This window comes from Aspergillus piperis (assembly GCF_003184755.1).
Source record: "Aspergillus piperis CBS 112811 unplaced genomic scaffold BO85scaffold_19, whole genome shotgun sequence".
In the NCBI taxonomy this organism is placed as follows: Eukaryota; Fungi; Ascomycota; class Eurotiomycetes; order Eurotiales; family Aspergillaceae; genus Aspergillus; species Aspergillus piperis.
The window spans coordinates 126,074-144,326 of NW_020291609.1; the positions used below are offsets into that span (position 1 = coordinate 126,074).

Sequence of the window (18,253 nt, forward strand, 5' to 3'; positions counted from 1 at the left end):
CCATAGCAAGTGGTAGTTCAACTATCTGCTGCTCTAAGTAGGCTAAAAGCAGCTCAGGATTGGCAGTGTTCTATGTGAAAATGACAACTTATGCTGAATCTGTCAGCTGCTTTGCGGTGAATCCAACCTATCCCGGCGGCCTTTTCATTGCCTCTCTGTCGGTTCGTCCTAGTTTCCGGGCAGCAGGCCCGTGAAGGCCGGGTTTACGGATTCGAAGGCACGCATAACGGCCATGGTGACTACCGGATACCCCATTATAGTATCATGCAAGCCAGTCTTGAGGATCTGCTCCCGGATGATGCCATTGTCGGTCTTCCATTCCACGACAGTACCAGCAGCGCCAAGGTCTACTTTGGTGTCTGGTTTCTTGCGCTCTAGCTCATAGTAGCTGATGCCTCCAGGTACAGTTCCTCGGACTGCATGCCAGAACACGGCTTGGCTGTGGTGCGAGGGGATGTCGTAGTCGTCTTCGGCATGAATGATGGTAAGATGGTATCTTTCCCCGTTCACTTCGTTGGCCCGTACGTACTCGGCAATGCGATCCTTGCTCAGCCACTTGTCCCGGATGAAGCGCTGCAGAGATTCGAAGAGCCATGGGAAGCGCGCAAGTGGGGACAGGATCGGAATGATGCCCGCCACACGATAGGTCGAAACCAAAGTCGCAACATCGACAAACGGGGCCACTAGCACGGTGCCAGCAAAGACCACGGGTGGAGATTGGACAGCAAGGTCGCGGGTGATGGCAAGGCTGACGGCGGTCCCCATGGACTGACCGAAGATGAGAATGCGAGAAGGGGGAATGCCAGCGACCGTCATGGCCCAGTCGACCACCGCACAGGCGTCGGTGATCAGGCCCGCCTCCGATGGTTGACCAGTACTCCGCCCAAATCCCCGATAATCAAAAGTGAGAACATGGATCTTCTCCGGCTGGCCAGCGGACAGCGCCCGGTAGTTGGGAACGCGATATCCCGAACCCACCGTGCCCCCGGCACCATGCATGTGCAAGATCAGGCGAGCGTCAGGATCGTCGCGCAGAAGCTGGAAGGAGAGCCGGGAGGTAATGTCGGAGACCAATACGGCGGGCTCCGCGACCAGGGATTGTTCGTGCTGACGGTACAGTTCCACGGGCAGGATGTGCCAGGCGTAAAGCTGCTCCCCATCGGGAGTCCAGATTGTAAAAGGGGTGACCTGGTTCCGTAGAAAGCCAAAGGTTTCAGGGACATTGAGGTCCTTAAACCATGTCATTTCGAAGGCATGCAGATACACCACGTGGGATTGGAATGTTTGCGTTGTCAGTAGGCCCAACAGCGTCGCGTATAAGCCGACCGCGATGGCGGCCGAAAAAGAGGCATGCTTGAGTAGCGAGGCCAGAAGGTCACCAGCCGGCATGATGAAGCCGTTATCGGTTTCAGCGCCCGGGTGGCCGGTAGAGGAATTGTAGGATGGGTGCGAAGATCTGGGCGAAAGGGAAATAAGGGGTTCTTGGAGGGATCATGCATAATAATAACAAACATCCTTGTGCTGCCGGGCGGCTTTTGCGACCGTCAGGTCGGCTGCGCTGCGGTCCCCTGTGTACCTTCCGGACCCCCATCGCAGCTGCAATGTAGATAGCTGGTATGGGAGAATCAGTTCCACAGTATGTCATGAATTTCGTTGAATGAAGAGGCTCCAATCGGTCGTGTGTACTGCTCTATCCTCTTCGTCCGGTAAGACATGGGAGCAAAGGGCAAGAAAAGCCTACGGAACATAAGTAGTGGCACCTGCCAATGTCTCGTTAATGCCTCAGGCATCAACAAGGACTGCGCCCCAAGACAGTCAAACCCAGGTAAGACAGCCGGCAGCACAAGCGACGTAGCAGTGGAAGTCATAGGATGTTATATCTCAATTCATCACATGCTGGACAGGCACCAGTACTAAGAATCAGTGGTAGCCAGTCGCTCACTTCCTTCTGGCTATCCTGCAGCCAGCTAGTACTATGTACTAGTAGCAACGAACTAGTTCTCTATATATAGTTACACTGATTACTTAGATTACTAGTTGTACTTGGTACGACCCCTCGCTGTCCCCGCTGCAATTCCCAATGGGGTACCACCATATTTAGTGGAATTATTGCCACTTTTGTATCAAAACTTGGTCATAGCCAGTTATAATCCTGATTGTTCAACCGGAGCTAATATCCCTTGATTTTGTCGTATATCCATTCCATCCTTCCAGCCTCTCGGGCCCCCGATGAGACCGATAAGCCGAAGACCGAACACATGAGCAGCCCCTCTAGTTCATTCAACCACTATATATCTAACCGGTGAGCATGTAGTAAGCCGTATCTTTCAGCTTTCCTGTCATACTCTGATTTCTTACCAGTGTAAGGCTTCATCGTTCTTTCTTCATCACAGCTTGTCACCATGTCTCGTCGCACTGTTGTTGTCATCGGCGCCACTGGCTCACAGGTCCGTTGCATGCTTAGCTTTTGCTATATGGTGCAGTATAATCATTCTGGTCGCTGATGCACATCCAGGGTGGTTCTGTCGCTAGGGAGCTCTTGAAAAGCCCGGACCTGTACCACGTAAGGGCTTTGACGCGCGATCCGAGCAAGCCAGCAGCACAAAAGCTGGCAGAACTGGGGGCAGAAGTTCGGGCGTTTGACCTAAATGCTGGCATCGACGTCCTGCTTCGGGCATTTACCAATGCCGATGCTGTCTTTGCTATGACGGACTTTTGGGCAACACGGTCAGCACAGGCAGAAGCTATCCAGGGTCGAACCATTATTGATGCTGCAGCTCAAACCTCAACCATTGAACATTTCATCTGGAGCTCACTCCCAGATCCCGAGAAAGTCTCCGGCGGCATCCTGAAAAACATTCACCACTGGAAGAGCAAGAGTCTAGTTGCAGATTACATACAGCAGCAGTATCCAGAGTTGTGGGGCAAGACGACGGTTGTGCTCTTTCCCAATTATTTTGAGAACTGTCTGTCTCATCCCGAGCGCTACCTCTCCCAGCCTGTTGGTCTACCTTGTTCCTCCACTACCACATATTTGATACTTGACAAAAAGTCTAACCAGGTGATTCTAGGATGCGCAAGGCGTGTATCATATGTACTTGCCACACAGCCCGTCCACTGTCATGCCGAACGGATCGATTCGCGATACAGGCAAGCTTGTTCGACTAATACTGGAAGATGGGGCCATCTACTTCACAAAGACCGTGGCTTTTTATAGTGAAGCCATTTCGGAGGCAGAGAAGCAAGCCATGATTGGCAAAAGTAACTATACCTACCCACATTTTCTATCTGGCGTTATATGATTTGTTGGACTTATGGAGAATATTCCAGAGTATGGGTTGCAGACAGCGTACCATGTGATAAGTCCCGATGAGCATCAAAAGAAGCTGGAGAGTCAAGGTCTATCTCCTGAGATTGCTCGGGATTATACTGAGCAGCTCTTGATGTTTGAGAAGTTTGGAAACGTGTGTGATGCATCAGGATTTATCCAGGCAAAAGACGTACGTGAAGCCTTTATCATAAAACTGATCAATACACCGGAACTAATCGACACAACGCAGATTCCAGGTCTTTGCCTTCAGTCGTGGGCGGAATTCCTAGAAGAGAATGACATTCTTGCAAACATGAGGGCTTTCTGATGAATCCCAGCATATACTGCAACCATGGTGAGGTCTATTTGTCTGGGATATAGATGTCAAAGAGCCCTTCCACGAGTTTGATACATTCATATGTCCCAAATAATATATTTCCTGCCCATCCCCTCTCTGCCTGAGGCAATGGCGAAGGAACATTTATCCGAGGAACCCGATCGGGAGTGGAACAGAGACCCTGTTTTGTTGTCAGCTTATTCAATTACTCAAAGCGTCCTAAGTGAACTGACAGCCATGCGGCCTCCATGTATGGGTGTATCAGCAGAAGTAGTAGTGTCTGTAAATTTAGCGTATCGGACATTTCTTCTAATAGTGAAACATACCCAGCCGGATACCAAGGCAAACCTGACCGATAAACCTTGAGAGAATCAGCAGAGGATCTAATGGCGATGGACTGACTGGTTATACTCGTGTACAGACATGCAAGTAGCACAAAGGTAGATCAACCATCAACCACGGTTACACAGTGCATGGCAATGGACTTTTAGGGGTTCCTTTTGATTTGAAAGGATCAGAAGTAACATTTTCTTCCGTACCACCTGCATGCCGGATACCTGGATTCCCCGACCGGCTCAGCATTCCATCTCCTGCGGTGTAACTGGTTCCCTATGGATCGCATCGTCATGCTCATCTTCATCTTTCATCATGCCCTTACTTTTTCCAGAGTCCTGCATTGTCCCTACACATTTGTCATTCTCAGCGGTGCATCATGATCCACCCATCCACTCTGAGTGGCCTGCCTTTCGGAACACGAGAACTCCAACGCACTGGTCGCCCGCAGATAATGAAAGGATGGAATACTTGCTGGCCATGATCTGAGGGCGGATCCTTTTCACTTCCATTCGCAGCGTTGCTTACGGTCGAGGCACCTGTGATTTGTCCGTCCGTCTGCCCCTGTGGGGAAGCCACCGCAGCCTGGCACCAACAACCAATGCCTTTAGTGGGAAGGAAAGTGGAACAGGTCAGCGAAGGATGGAGCACTGCCCGATGCTATCTGACCCAACGTTTCAGTGCCCTATAAATCCAACCCCGAAGCCACATGGGATTCAGTGACATCCCAAGCGATATTCATTCACCCATCATTACACTATGACCACCTTCAAACCCCTCCTCCTACCCCGGGCTGTCCCACGCGACCGTGGCGATGGTCCGACTCCCCTGCCCGACTCCACGAGCTCTTTGTCGCCCATGGTTCGCGACAACCTTACCCTCTCCTCGTGGCTCCTCCTGGGTGGCCTCATACAAGGCTGTGCATTTCTACTGCTGGGTTCCCTGTCCCTGCTTCCGACCGCGGCAATCCTCCTCTACAGAACCATCGACCATCTGCTGATGGCCTGCCACCTGACCCCCAACCGGTACCTGGCGGGATCCATCCCTATCAAGCGCAGTGCTCAGTATCCCCGGCCTGATGGCACCTTTGGCAATGAACCGGCGGGCGAGTCTATCGTGGTCTTCCATTTGGGTGCACGCAACCACCATCCTCTCGGGATGTTCGCTCCAGGCATGAAGGAATTGGGCGACAGCGCCGAAAAGATGCAACGGGACATGCGCGCCAACCCTGTCAAGTACGGTCTGTTGGGCTCCTCGCAATGGCTGAAGTGCGACAGTGCAGCGGGCAATGAGTTCATGACCGTCTTCTACCTCCGCGACTACGCTGCTCTCCATCAGTTCGCGCACGATGAGATCCACATGGAAGGGGTGCGCTGGTGGGCTCGCATCGCCAAGGACCATCCGCATCTGGCCCTTTACCATGAAACCTACCTGGTGCCACGTGGAAACTGGGAGAATATTTACATTAATGGGTGGCCGACGGGTCTGGCCGATACCTGGTTTCCCGTGCAGACTCAGGCCGACAAGGAGAAGAATACCGGAGTGGTTGAGCAATGGGTGCGACCGGTGGTTGATGCGCGTGACGGTGTCTTACGGTCGGCCAGTAAGCGGCTGCAGTTGACACGCCTGGAGGCTCGTGAGAAGGAGCACGATGATATGTATAACCAACCTGAGGGCCTGTGATCGGCAGGTACAAGATGATCACCGCAGGAAATCCATGCACCTCTCCTCTCCACTTTTGTGATCTCTTCGATTTAGCCTATTTTCTATCGTAATTCCATGATGTGCACTCAATCTGTCTCTCACTGCTTCGCCCCGATCCTTAATCCCCGAGGAAGAAACTAGAGTGGACTAGACCTCTTTCGAGCCTGCTGCGGTGGTGTTAGTGGCCGCGCTAGACAGCGGATGTCTGGATGCCGATCAATCACAATCCAGACGTTATCCCCTGGCCAATCCTTTAGCCATTTTCGTCTTTCTAGGCGTTAAGCCTCTTTTCGTTCCCCTCGCGTATCGCCACAATTCGAAACAACGCACTTCGACTGAGCCTTCCCGTACATAGGAGCATGGACGATCCCAACACCCTGCTACCATTTCGTTCGGACTCTACGCGTCGTCGACCTGGCTGCAAGAGATCGAGAACGGGATGTCGCACTTGTCGGTAGGTCTACGAAAATGACCCAGGTTCTCATCGGCTGCTGCTGACTCGGGGCAGGGCTCGCCGTGTGAAATGTGATGAAACCCCCGGCGCATGCCAGCGATGTACCTCCACCGGTCGCGTTTGCGATGGCTACGAATTGCAGAGGCTGCCCCTGGTGAAGGACTCATGGTCCAAGATTAGCGCTGACTTGGGGAGTGGCTTTCGATGGACCATCACATCCGACGAACGCCGCTGTTTCTCCTACTTCCAACACCACACAGTGCCCACCTTCCGCGAGATGTACGACTCCTCTCTCTGGCAACACCTAGTGCTGCAAATGGGGCAGTCAGAGCCAGCTGTCTATCATGCGACCGTGGCCCTCAGCGCCATCCACCAAGACGCCGAAGCCCGAGGGATGCCTTTGGCTGCCAACCTTCCCGCGACGTATCAAGGCCCCTGGCTGCGCTTTGCGCAAGAGCAGTTGGGCCGCGCCTTCCAGACCCTCACGAGGCGCCGGGCCTCACCAGATCCCCGATTGCGCAACGTAACCCTGCTCTGCTGTTTGCTCTTCGTCCTGTGTGACCTGCTGCAGGGGCACTACGACGATGCCTTTACCCATCTCCAGAGTGGCCTGCGCATCCTCCGCGAGCTTCAAGCGGAGCGAGAATTAGTGGCGCCCACACCTCGGCAGGGGCGAGTTGAACGGTGTCTGGTCGCGGCCTTTGCGCAAATCGACATCATTTCCGCCCACTATGGAGTTGGGGGCCCTCTGTTGTGCATCGATTCCCTGCCCGGGGAGTGGCAGTTGGCACCGACTTCAGCGGCCGCTTTTGCTACTCTGGAGGATGCCTGCGCTGCCTTCAACCTTGTCACGAGTGCGGCGTATCGCTTGGAAAACTCATGTATGGGGATGCCGGAGCACGAAATTGCGCGCAACTACGACACCATTCAATCAAACCGGCTGCGGGCCCGCTCTCTCGCATCACGTTTCTGGCAATCGTTCGAGCCATTTTACCGGACCTCGTACCATCTTCTCGATCGTAAAGAGCAAAGGAGCGCCGAGCTTCTTCACCTTCAGTACCTCGGCATTATGGTGTCTCTGGAAGTAAACACGCAGGGACACAACGAAGCCGTCATGGCTTCCTTCACACCAGACCTGGAGGAGATCGTCTCTTTTGCCGAGTCGATTATGGACCGGTTCCCTGAGCGTCCTACCGTCAGTATCAACCTGGGCGTCGTTCAACCATTGTACCTTGGAGCCATTGTCTCTCGCGATTATCGCATCCGATGGCGAGCTATCAAGCTGCTGCGTGCGTGGCCGCATCGAGAGGGGCCATTTGACTCAAATTGGATCCTCGCACTAGCAGAGGAGACGCTGCGTTTAGAATTGCTGGCCGATCCGGATGTCAGCGTGCCAAAAGATACCGATTCGGCTTCGTCTCAAGACGATGGATTCGCGCCTAGTCGCATGCTGGAGGACCTGAAAGAACGACATTCGCTACTCAAGCAAATGTTGGCCCCGACGGCAGAGGATTTGGACGATGCAGCATCCTCGGCAGACTTGCTAGGCTCGGTCAAGTGGGCGGCTGACTGGTCATGCATGCGTGCGTTCAAGACGAGGTTTTCAGATTATTGAAGCCTGTTCCGATCTTGTGTGATGATGTTGTAACTTACTCGCCTCGACGTACACCGTTCTGCACTTGCGATATCTACCCAGCCTATATTATGTTAGCGGCAAATTCATGCAGTAATCATGACAAACCTCGTATCAACAATCAAGTTCGTATCCTGCAGAGTGCTAGAATGAACGGCTCATTCCTTCGCCTTAACACAAGCACTAACCCATGACTCGGGAAGCTATGCTGCAGAAGCTAAACTGGCTTAGGCTCTTCTAGTCTTGATTTAGACTACCGTCGCTGACTAGTAGCTGAAGAATCCAAGTTGAATGGATATGAGGCTGAAGGCTAGGGTCCTTGGCTCCTCCACTTCGGCTTCCTTCCATCCAAGTCGACTTGTGATGACGCGTCCAGGATGGCTGTTAGCCTAGAACCATTACGGATGTCTATGGGTGCGGAAGAAGTATTGCCCACTCAGTGTCAGTTACCGGTGAACAATCGTCTATATAAGGACATCACACACCCAACAAACTCTTAATAGTCACTCAAATATTCCATTAGCAACAATGAAGGCTTCATTCACAACCACCGTCCTCTCTGGACTTGCCGCCATCGGCAGCGTGGCTGCCAACCCTCTCCGTCCCCTGGGTGACTTGGTCAAGCGCAATCCGGACGGCAACTTCACCCTCTACGCCTATGGACTTGCCTCTGAGCCCGTAAAATTATTCTACGCTGATGGTAAAGCCACCCCTCACTTCACCACTATCATTAATACTGACTGAAATTAGGACTGGCCTACTTCGGCACTGCCTCCGACTGGACCTACGGCTCCGTCGTGACCGACATCACCAGTCAGTCCCCCTCCCGCCCCCCTCAATCGCTGTATCAACACTAACCCCGCACAGTGACCTACAGCTCCGACGAAGTCTTCGCCGAAGCTCTCACCGAGGGCGTGACCCTCCCTGACGATACTCTGCTGTACATCCGCCCGAACGCAGACGAGGTCACCGAGGTTGGCTTCACGGGCGATGACACCCCCTCGGATGCCGTAACTGATAAATGGATCTGGTACGGTGGCTGGATCATGTATGAGTCTGACTCTGGGGAGCTGTTTGATACGTTCTACGTCAAGGATACCAATGTCTCGACGGTGTGGCAGCTGTTTTGGGTGCCCGAGGGGGTGTCGAGCAGTGGGTACACGAGTGCGAATGTGCGGGATGTTGCTTGATATCTTTTCCGCTCTACCCCGACCGGGGATGGGTATCGGATGGGATGCCCATTTGTGGATGATAGTATGGTGGTTGGCATTTAGTGATGACAGATATCAATGTCAGCGTGCGCCGTTGCATAGTCCGAAGTCGAAGTCATTATGTTCGTCTAGTACAAAATCCGAACTCTTGGTACTTGAGGCCTCTACTCACTTTCTAGTTTGTGTATCTTAATCAGTAAAGCAATAATCATAGCAGAATCATGACATTCTATATCCAGAACTCCATACCCAAAGCAAATCTATAAGAACATGACAATCTAGACACATGCCAATTCCAACCACTATTCACTCCTCAACTCAGTCAATCTCTTGCCAAAGTACCTCTCCACCTTTTTGTTCTCTCCCCCAACACTACCCGCCATCCCCCTCATCCTCTCTTTAATAGCAGCATACCCCTGCCCAGAAACAATCATCCCCAGCGCCTCCAAAATCAACTTCTCCACGCCCTGGATCTTCTCCTTCTCAATACACTCCGTATCATGCTCCAGGCGCATTAAAATAGTCCGATCAGAAATCGCACAAAACTCCACCAACAGCGCAAACTTCGACCCCTTCGTATACGTAACCAACGGATCGAGTCCCTCGACCGGCAACTTCGGCGACGAGCGATCATCATGGAAAGTAACCATGACATCCAACAACGGATGGTTCGGGAAATCAGTCATCTCGGCAGCACCCACCGCCTCAAGCAACTGGTTCCATGGAATCGCATGCGCAATGGCCGACTGGCTGGACCGTTGGACGGCACGAACGAACGACTTGGTCGATGCGGCGGTCGGATCCCGCGACGCCGAGAACTGAATACGAATAGGGATGGGTTCTAGAAACAATCCGACCGTGTCGAGATCGTCCTGTCCGCGGTTGAAGTATGGTCCGCCCAGGACGACGTCCGTGTCGTCGCGATGAGACTGTAGGGCTAGTGCCACCGAGGCTAGTGCGAGCTGGTGCAGCGTGACGCTGTTCGTCTCGGTGTATTGAATGGCTTGTGTGGCGAGACTCTGGTTCAGTCGGACGAGGTGTGTCTGGCCGCCGTAGCTGGAGCGGTGGGTCAGGTTGGGGATGCTGTATAGGGCTTCCCGCTGGACGGTGGTGTCGCCGAGGTATTGCGCCCACCAGTCGCGCTCGTTGGAGGTCGCTTGGGTGCTCCATTGCGTTGTCTCGTGGTAGTTGCGCTTCACGGGGCCGAGGCCATCGCCGCGGTACAGACGGACCACTTCACCCAGGATTACCTGGAGGGTGGTGAGGTCGGCGATGAGATGGCTCATGGCGACGAGCATCATGGACTTGGAGACGATGACTCGAATCGGGTGCTGGCGATCGGGGTGGAAGGGTCTGTTGGCTTCGCGCCAGAGGTTGAAGCCGTGGACACGCATGACCTGCGGACAGTAGCGAGCGTAGGTGCGTCGGGGTCCCTTGCCGCGGTAGTCGAGGTGCGAGCGACTGCGAAAAATGTCGTGGCGGGCGAGCACGGCGTTCCAGCAGGCGATGAGATGCTCGCTGTCTACCTTGGTGCTGTCGATCTTGCAGGCGAAAGTGACATTGAAGGCGGACGTGCCGAGTTGCAGCTGATACTTCTCCAGCCATTCTCGCTCAATGGGAGACACGCGGTTGCGACCGAGGGGTTTGATGGTCGATGCATCTGGGGAGGAGATCTGAGAGACGAGACTGTCCACTGTCTGGGCCAGTTCGGAGAGGTTCGCGGCCTGGATGATGCGTGGGACAGGCACCTTGACCCCGAAGGTCTGGGAGACTCTGCTGGCGAGACGGAGTTGCATGACGGAGTGGCCGCCCAGCTCGACGAAGTTGGATTCCGGGGTGAGGGCATCGCTGTCTGAGCCCAGCGAGAGGAGATCCTTCCACAACTCGGCAAGGGAGTGCTCCGTCTTGCTGGAGAGGGTGCGCTTGGCGGCTGGTTGAGCTACCACTGTGCACTGGTTGGCGATCTCCTTGTAGTCGAGCTTGCCGGCAGGCGTCATGGGGAACTTGTCGACGACCATAATGCGACGGGGCATGGCGTGCACCGGCAGTACCTGGGACATACGCTGGCGGACATCAGCGACTGTCAGAGTCTCCGGCTGGATCATGGCAACGAGGTAGTCATCCTTGGGGCAGATAGCGACGGCGGTGGACTCAGGAATGGCATTAGCGACGCGGATTTCCAGATCATTCAGATCAGTGCGGTAGCCACGCAGCTTGATCTGACGATCATTGCGACCAAGACATTCGACCTGACCGAGACGGTTGAAGTAGCCGCGGTCTCCAGTGCGGTACATCTTCTCGCCTGGGCGTGCAACAATGTTGTCGGGCAGGAACCGCTCCGCGTTCAACTCAGGACGACCGATGTAGCCGTTGGCAACCTGCACACCAGCGCAGTAGATCTCGCCGACCACTCCGGGAGGGAGAAGCTGTCCGTTCTGGCCGAGAATGTAGATGCGCGTGGTGGCGTTAGGTCCGCCGATGGTGACGGGCTGACCGGGAAGCAGACGTTGGATGGTAGCGCCGCAGGTGGCTTCGGTAGGGCCGTACATGTTGTAGAGGGTAGTGGCGCTGGACCAAACGTCGTTGACGTACTGTGGAACGGGTTCACCGACCAGGTAGACAGTGCGAAGCTCGGGGAACTGCTCAGGCAGGAGGATCTTGGCCACGGAGGGGGTCAGGATGGCGGCGTTGCTCTTCTTCAGGTGGGCAAAGGTGTCGGCGCCATCTGCCAGTACTAGCGTAGCGCCGTAGCAGAGAGCCGAGAAGATCTCGTGAATGCTGCCGTCAAAGGCGGGCGACATGAGCTGCGAGATACGCTGGCCGGGAGCGGCGAACAGTCGAACCTCGAGGTCTTTCTGAAAGGCGACGAGACCGGCGTGGTGGCACATCACTCCCTTGGGTTTGCCGGTCGAGCCGGAGGTGAAGCACAGATAGGCGTTGTCTTCGGGCTGGGGTGCGGATCGGTGGTGGGGAGTGAAGTTGTCGGGGATAGTGGCGATCAGTTCCTCGACGGAGAAGCACAGGTTGCATGCTTCGGGAGCAAGATGCTTCTGGGACGTGGCAGGCGTGAGGTACAACTTCCCACCGGCTGTCTGAAAGTTGGTGTTGCGGATGTGGTCGGGCAGACCAGGGTCCTGGGCAGAGTAGACGCCACCAGCTTTGAGGATGCCGTAGATAGAAACGATCCAGTTGATGGACCGGTCGGCCAAGACGCAGACGACTTCGCCAGGTTGAATCTGCAAGTTTTCAGCCAGGATGCTGGCCTGTCGATCCATCTCCGCGTATGTCAACTGAGTGCCAGCCTTTTCCACGGCGATGCCGTTGGGAGTCTCGCGGACAGCGCGTTCGAAGAGCGTGACGAGGTCATCGTGGATGGAGCACAAGGAGGTCGAGTCAGTCTGGCAGTTCCCCATCTGCATGAGGGTCTCCTTGCAGTTGTCGGTCAGGATGTTCTTCATGCAGCCCTCCATGGTCTGCTCAGACAAAAGCAGATTCAGTGCATGATGGAAGTGGTCTGCAAGCATCTGAATGTCCTCACGATGGAACTGTTGTGGCCGGAAGCACAAACGCAGAGTGCCAGTATATGTCGTGTAGATCGACAAGGGAGTGTCGGGCACGACGCGGAACCATGACTCCTTCACGGGTCGGACTGCGTGACTGTCAGATGCCTGCATTTCGAACTCCATCGCCAGCGCAGAGGTGAAGTTGCGGGTGTATCCGTCATCCGGGACGGAACTCTGTACTGATGCCAGCTGGACTGAGTGGGCAAACACTGCACGGAGATACTCCGCAGTCGACAATTTGCGGTCGATGGACACATGGAAGGGCAGGACGTTGATTAGCGGCCCAATGGTATCCTCAATGCCTGCGATAGGCAAGTTACGACCAGCCAGGACGGTGCCAAATACAACAGAGTCAGAGTCGGTATACAGAGAGAGTGCCATGGCCCAGGCAGCGTGGTACCAGGCAGACAAAGAGACACCAATTTGACGGGCACGAGTGGAGATCTCTTCCAGGGGAACATTGAAAGTGACATTGTCGATACCCGCAGGCATCTCTTCACGGACTGGAGGAAGAACGAGTTCAGCGGCAGGCTGGGGATTCTTCTCCCGCTGCTGCGCCCAGAATTGCTGGTGATTCTGGCGATGTTCCTGCTGGAAGACACGGAGTCGGTCTGCCACCTCGCTGAATGGGGCACCGGCCGTGATAGCACGACCGTTGATGACATCGCGGACTTTGCCGTAGACAAGCTGACCCGACATCCCGTCGACAAAGGCGTGGTGGACACGCCAGATGACCGTGCTGATGCCTGCTGAAGGCAATGTCACAACCTCAAATGCACACTCAATGGTATCCGGGTGAACATCCCGCGCGATGGCAGCATCATAGGCTTCCTGCGAGTCGACCACTGTTTCCGTCCATGTGAAAGGTGCCGACGGTGTTTCATGGCAGGCATCGGACTCGAACGACATGCGGAAGATGGGCTCGGTCTGGATGACAGCCTGCCAGGCGGCTTTGATGACAGGCAGGTGGACCGTCTGGTATGTTTCGAAGAAGTTGATCATGTTGGAACCCGGGGTCGTTTCGTGGCTGTGCAGAAATGACATCTGCATTTCTGTCAGGGCAGATGCTGTGTTGCTGCGAGGCACATCCTTCTGAACAGGGGCTGACTGTGTCTGGGGTGTTGCAGGTTGGTAGACGACAGGCACATGGGTCGTTACTGATCCCTCAACAACGGCGGAGGCCACGAGCTCGGCCATGCTGCTGCTCAGGAGAATCGACTCCATGGTCAAGGTGATGCCGTCGCGCTTACATGCGGAGGCCAGCCCCAATGCAAGCAATGAATGGCCACCCAGGTTGACGAAGCTGGACTCCAGGTCCACGTTCTCAAGGGGAAGTTGAAGAAGCCGGGCGGCGTGGGAGACGATGATCTGCTGTGACTGCATGATGCTGAAAAAATGCTAAACAAGAAAGGTGCTAATGATACAAGTCCTCAAGTGGTGTGTAATCTTAAGAAATTCTAGACGATTGAGGGGAAAGACTGTGATGCTTTCGCTGTGTTGCTGCGTTGCTGCTTTGATGATAGACTTGATGCCACGAGCAGACTCCTCTGCTTTTATGGTCGTCCATTTCGTATAGCTTCACTTCCAAGCCGCTTCAAGTTACTCATTCTGCCAGACGCCTTAGGCTCTCCTCCGATGACGCCTTTCTCCTGGACGACAAATCCGGCAGGATCCCTGCCATCTCCGAAAACGTGGCCGCCAGGATCTTGCAGGAATCACGATGTGAGTCGAAGTATGAGTCGAGATGCAAGCTGAGATGTGCCTGCGGAATTGAAACCCGCTAGTTTCAGAACACGAACGGTTGAATTCGGCCCCCAAACCCGCGATCGATGATCGTACGGGGGCCCCGACTCGTATTAGAGTAAGCATTTAGGGCATCGCCCCAGGGTTTGCAGAATCTCGGATCCGCTGTCGGATCCGGCATACCTTATGCTTCATCTGACAAGTCGTTCTCTCTTCCCTGCCATCGAAGTCGGCTATAATCACCTTATTTGCCTATAAATAACACACTTTGCTCGTTCTAACCAGTGACTTCCATCCACATCCACATCCACATCCACATCCATCCAGCTTTTCAACTCCATCTCTCTCAGACACATCAACCTTGAAAATGACTCCTCCTAAGATTGCAATCATCGGCGGTGAGTCTATTCCTCTGCCAATGTTATAGTTCAAGGCTAACTTCACTAGCGGGCCCTGCCGGTCTTACCTTGGCCCGTTTGCTGCAACACAACGGCATCCCCTGTATCGTCTACGAGGCAGAGGAAAACCGCCATGCCCGTACTCAAGGTGGCTGCCTCGACATCCACGAGGGGTCTGCACAAGTGGCCCTGCGGGAGTGTGGTCTTTTCGAAGAGTTCCTTGCAGTTGCCCGCACGGAGGGTGAGGTGTTGAAGATTTACCAGCCCGACGGTGCACTGCTGCTCGACGAAGGTTCCGATTACGGCGAGAAGCGCCCAGACTCTTTCAACGGACGTCCAGAAGTGGACCGGGTGAAGCTGCGCAGCATGCTCATTGACTCCCTTGAATGGGGCAGTCTCCGCTGGGGCCACAAACTCAAGAAGGTCACCACTGAAGCCACGGGCACCCGTCTGCAATACGACCTGCACTTCCACGACCACACCGAGACCGGGTTTGACCTGGTGGTTGGCGCTGACGGGGCCTGGAGCAAGGTGCGCCACTTGCTCACGGACACCCGGCCCATTTTCTCGGGCATCTCTGGCGTCGACTTCAAGTACAGCGCCATCGACGAAAAGGACGCGGCTCTGGCCCAGCGCGTCGGCAAGGGCATGTGCCTGACTCTTGGCAGCCACACGACTGTACTGTCGCAGCGGAACGGCGATGGCTGCGTCCGGACCTACGGGTTCATGCGGCTGCCGGAGGATTGGCACACGACGTGCGGCATCGACTGGACCCAGCCGCAGCAGGCCAAGCGGGAGTTTGTCGATCGCTACTATGAAGGGTTCAACGATGACTCCAAGAATCTCATGCTGGAAGCCGACGACGATTTGGTGCCTCGCCCCATGTACATGCTTCCCATTGGTCACAAGTGGCAGCACCGTGCAGGGTAAGTTTCAGTTCTCTTCCTGTTGCTGTTTCTCTTCAGACAAGTTGGGCTGAGCTAATTTTGGTTTTAGTCTGACTCTTATTGGCGATGCCGCCCACTTGATGACACCATTTGCGGGAGTTGGCGTGAATGTGGGGATGGAAGATGCTCTAGAGCTGGCACGGGCCATCATCGCGCGCAAGAGCACTTGGGAAGATGGCCAGCCCTTTGCGGGTGCGAATAGTCTCTCCGCCGCAGTGGGGCAATACGAACAGGCCATGTTCCCTCGTGCTGAAGGCTACGCCCGTGAGACGTGGATGTATCTGAACCTGTTCTTCAACGAGCGGGGCGGTCATGCCATGTGCGAACACTTTGCCAAAGCGAAGGAGCAGGCTAAGGAGGCTGCAGTGGAGAAGAAGCCTGAAGAGGCGGAGAAGACTGGGGAGGTGAAGGAGACGGTGGTGGAGAAGGCTATTGCTGTGGAGTAAATCTGTCATCTGTTATTTGTTTCTAGAGCTATACCCAATTTAATCTTTCTCTTCATCCACTTGTCTCCATAGTAAATCTTGGCGATCGATACAACGTAACGTAGTTGTGTGGCTGTGGGCCTGCTCGCGATGACTTTCCTTGTGGGAATATAAGTTTTGCAGAGTTGGAGATCGGAGAAGCGGCTCAGAAAGGATTCACCCTGCAGAACCAACACTTTAGGCACTGACAGGCGATTGGGGGCCAGCCAGACGTTGTTTCAAAGTCATCAGTAGACCCTGACTGTCGATCACCATAGCCGATGTTTCAGATGTCAACTCTATTCACGGGTTATTTTTCCAGCAACTCTGCCTTGCCAGCTGTCATGAACCTTATGATAAAATGCCAGGCTGCAAACTTCAATAGTCCTCGAAGTATTGACTGGGGTATCGACTAGTGTCAGCCTTGTGTGACCCGATGATAAGCTTAACAGAGGAGATAATCTAAAAATAATGAGGACGGGAGAGCAGGGCAGGAGGCGCACATAAGCTTCTCGTATTGCCCGCACAGCCGATAATCAACAGCAGAGGCAATGCTGCTGACTGTCTCTGTGTCAGAGTTATTCCTTTGATGAGTCAACTGCATTACCAACTGGCCGTTATTGATCATGTGAAAGTTCCGAGGATAACCGTTTTACTTGGCAAGACATTTTGTGAAACTTAGAAAAGTATTCAATGCTGTTTTAACTCCAAACTATCGAACTATCCAGTTTAACCCGCAAATCAACAGGAGTGCTTAGTGGTCCTTCCACGATGCAATCTCGTAAACAAAATACAAAACAATCGCAACACAAAGTCACTAATTCCAACGCTGTTCACTAGTAAGAGTGAGGCCCGTTCATCTCTCCTGTCATCTTTCCTTCCGCCTTCAAGATGGCCGTGATGTTGTTCATGGCGCTCTCGTGGAATCCCGCAAAGTCTGCCCAGCATTAGTAACACAACCAGTAGTCCTCGGAAGCAATAAGACGTACCGTAAGCAGAGGAGAAACAGGCATAGATGTTCCACAGCATGTACGTCTCCTTCTTGCCAATGGCGTGCACATCCACCCACTCCCAGGTGCCACCAAGCTGGCCGGCGGGTCCTGAAGTAGTGTTGTAGTAGAAGGGCACGCCAGCCAGTCCGAAGGTGAGCTGGTAGCCCTTGTTGCGCGGCAGCCACTTGAACGTTCTCAACTGGTGACACAGTTAGCCGTGCTCAGATCCTTGCCTTCACAGTATCTCGCTCACCTCTTCGGTCATCGGATACACGCCTGCGTTGGGAAGCTCTCCATACAGAACACGCTCGGCTCCCGGAGTGTAGGGCTCGCCATGGGTCTCGGTGGGAGTGGTACCAAACCAGGCCGTTTCAAAGACTATCCCAGTCAGCCATTGCATTTCGGGTAAGCATGAGGTTTCACAAACAGTTGGCAGTAATGTCCGAGATTTCCTTTGCGGGCACTGGCCAGGTCGCCCAGCTGGTGGAGTTTTGCAAGAAGGTGCCCGCAGGACACGAACAAGGACGAGGGGTCGCGTCGCAGGCAGGGAGGACCTTGTTGTTGCCCCCGGTCGGCAGGGCCAGGGCCGAGAAGACGAAGGTTGCAAAGGCAAGAGGGAAGTACATCGTGGCTGATGGAGATGGAGATGAGATTGTAGAGATTGAGATCGACAGAAGATCGCTGAGAGTTTGGTTTCTTGAGGTGATTGCTGTGATTGAAGCGTTGAGACTGTTCATGGAGGTTCATCAACTTCCAGTCTGGTTCTTTATATACTTCTTCAACGCTCTCATTTCAGTCTTGACCATTGTAACTTCCTTGATCTCGCCCCCACTGGTTTGAATCCTGTCTACATGTGCCTCTTGGTATGACTCCTGATCCGGTCCGGTGTAGCGAAGGTGTACCAGTACTGGCATTGTGGTCTCAGCAGAGGAATGTATCGAGAAGCATAGCCACCTCCCCGCTCGTGATACGAACTTCATCCTTCGTATACTTTGTCCAAAAATGCTAGGCATGACATAACATTGAAGTCAGTTTATCCGGCTGTTGATTGGATACTGATGGGGTGGTTCCGCACGGATGGGATCCATGGTTTCAGCTTGAAGATTTACATTCCCGATCAGCACTAACATCTCACCTCGTCGCATGGCATGGCGATGAGCCTCC

At 54.1% G+C, this 18,253-nt stretch overlaps 7 protein-coding genes across 7 annotated transcripts; 4 read left to right on the forward strand and 3 right to left on the reverse strand.

Annotated features, from left to right (window-relative positions):
• Window positions 1-82: 82 nt before the first annotated feature.
• On the reverse strand, window positions 83-1,482 carry BO85DRAFT_102810 (alpha/beta hydrolase). Its single transcript, XM_025653789.1, has one exon. The coding sequence runs from the start codon at window positions 1,387-1,389 to the stop codon at window positions 169-171; it is 1,221 nt and encodes a 406-aa protein (XP_025512280.1). The 5' UTR covers window positions 1,390-1,482; the 3' UTR covers window positions 83-168.
• An 856-nt stretch (window positions 1,483-2,338) lies between these two features.
• BO85DRAFT_452309 (NmrA/HSCARG family protein) lies at window positions 2,339-3,889 on the forward strand. The gene is made up of 5 exons (XM_025660793.1): window positions 2,339-2,447; window positions 2,516-3,001; window positions 3,072-3,261; window positions 3,331-3,500; window positions 3,561-3,889. Exons 1-5 carry the CDS (start codon window positions 2,403-2,405, stop codon window positions 3,636-3,638), a joined length of 969 nt encoding a protein of 322 aa, XP_025512281.1. The 5' UTR covers window positions 2,339-2,402; the 3' UTR covers window positions 3,639-3,889.
• A 949-nt stretch (window positions 3,890-4,838) lies between these two features.
• fmaE (monooxygenase fmaE) lies at window positions 4,839-7,753 on the forward strand (the record flags this gene model as incomplete). Its single annotated transcript, XM_025661824.1, has 3 exons — window positions 4,839-5,638; window positions 5,968-6,138; window positions 6,193-7,753. The coding sequence occupies 3 exons, from the start codon at window positions 4,839-4,841 to the stop codon at window positions 7,751-7,753; spliced, it is 2,532 nt and encodes an 843-aa protein (XP_025512282.1).
• A 273-nt stretch (window positions 7,754-8,026) lies between these two features.
• BO85DRAFT_102817 (uncharacterized protein) lies at window positions 8,027-9,123 on the forward strand. Its single transcript, XM_025653790.1, has 3 exons — window positions 8,027-8,471; window positions 8,522-8,584; window positions 8,639-9,123. Exons 1-3 carry the CDS (start codon window positions 8,300-8,302, stop codon window positions 8,959-8,961), a joined length of 558 nt encoding a protein of 185 aa, XP_025512283.1. The 5' UTR covers window positions 8,027-8,299; the 3' UTR covers window positions 8,962-9,123.
• Window positions 9,124-9,284: 161 nt separating this feature from the next.
• BO85DRAFT_379097 (nonribosomal peptide synthase GliP-like protein) lies at window positions 9,285-13,928 on the reverse strand (the record flags this gene model as incomplete). The annotated part of the gene is made up of 1 exon (XM_025656327.1): window positions 9,285-13,928. The coding sequence occupies one exon, from the start codon at window positions 13,926-13,928 to the stop codon at window positions 9,285-9,287; it is 4,644 nt and encodes a 1,547-aa protein (XP_025512284.1).
• Window positions 13,929-14,578: 650 nt separating this feature from the next.
• Window positions 14,579-16,138, forward strand: BO85DRAFT_452314 (FAD-dependent oxidoreductase). Its single transcript, XM_025660794.1, has 3 exons — window positions 14,579-14,686; window positions 14,736-15,612; window positions 15,683-16,138. Exons 1-3 carry the CDS (start codon window positions 14,656-14,658, stop codon window positions 16,077-16,079), a joined length of 1,305 nt encoding a protein of 434 aa, XP_025512285.1. The 5' UTR covers window positions 14,579-14,655; the 3' UTR covers window positions 16,080-16,138.
• A 626-nt stretch (window positions 16,139-16,764) lies between these two features.
• BO85DRAFT_452315 (uncharacterized protein) lies at window positions 16,765-17,797 on the reverse strand. The gene is made up of 4 exons (XM_025660795.1): window positions 17,517-17,797; window positions 17,343-17,467; window positions 17,087-17,288; window positions 16,765-17,034 (listed from the first exon to the last, which is right to left on the reverse strand). Exons 1-4 carry the CDS (start codon window positions 17,713-17,715, stop codon window positions 16,934-16,936), a joined length of 627 nt encoding a protein of 208 aa, XP_025512286.1. The 5' UTR covers window positions 17,716-17,797; the 3' UTR covers window positions 16,765-16,933.
• Window positions 17,798-18,253: the final 456 nt, after the last annotated feature.

What these genes read in the sequence shown, in the direction of transcription:
- BO85DRAFT_102810 (XM_025653789.1), bottom strand. Translation starts at nt 1,389, where the DNA reads ATGCCGGCTGGTGACCTTCTGGCCTCGCTACTCAAGCATGCCTCTTTT.
- BO85DRAFT_452309 (XM_025660793.1), top strand. Translation starts at nt 2,403, where the DNA reads ATGTCTCGTCGCACTGTTGTTGTCATCGGCGCCACTGGCTCACAG. An exon ending in TCGGCGCCACTGGCTCACAG is followed by an intron (nt 2,448 to 2,515) that starts GTCCGTTGCATG and finishes ATGCACATCCAG; the next exon opens with GGTGGTTCTGTCGCTAGGGA. An exon ending in AGCGCTACCTCTCCCAGCCT is followed by an intron (nt 3,002 to 3,071) that starts GTTGGTCTACCT and finishes AGGTGATTCTAG; the next exon opens with GATGCGCAAGGCGTGTATCA.
- BO85DRAFT_102817 (XM_025653790.1), top strand. Translation starts at nt 8,300, where the DNA reads ATGAAGGCTTCATTCACAACCACCGTCCTCTCTGGACTTGCCGCCATC. An exon ending in AAAATTATTCTACGCTGATG is followed by an intron (nt 8,472 to 8,521) that starts GTAAAGCCACCC and finishes GACTGAAATTAG; the next exon opens with GACTGGCCTACTTCGGCACT. An exon ending in CGTCGTGACCGACATCACCA is followed by an intron (nt 8,585 to 8,638) that starts GTCAGTCCCCCT and finishes AACCCCGCACAG; the next exon opens with TGACCTACAGCTCCGACGAA.
- BO85DRAFT_452314 (XM_025660794.1), top strand. Translation starts at nt 14,656, where the DNA reads ATGACTCCTCCTAAGATTGCAATCATCGGCG. An exon ending in TAAGATTGCAATCATCGGCG is followed by an intron (nt 14,687 to 14,735) that starts GTGAGTCTATTC and finishes TAACTTCACTAG; the next exon opens with CGGGCCCTGCCGGTCTTACC. An exon ending in AAGTGGCAGCACCGTGCAGG is followed by an intron (nt 15,613 to 15,682) that starts GTAAGTTTCAGT and finishes TTTTGGTTTTAG; the next exon opens with TCTGACTCTTATTGGCGATG.
- BO85DRAFT_452315 (XM_025660795.1), bottom strand. Translation starts at nt 17,715, where the DNA reads ATGTACTTCCCTCTTGCCTTTGCAACCTTCGTCTTCTCGGCCCTGGCC. An exon ending in TGTATCCGATGACCGAAGAG is followed by an intron (nt 17,289 to 17,342) that starts GTGAGCGAGATA and finishes CTGTGTCACCAG; the next exon opens with TTGAGAACGTTCAAGTGGCT. An exon ending in CTGTTTCTCCTCTGCTTACG is followed by an intron (nt 17,035 to 17,086) that starts GTACGTCTTATT and finishes AATGCTGGGCAG; the next exon opens with ACTTTGCGGGATTCCACGAG.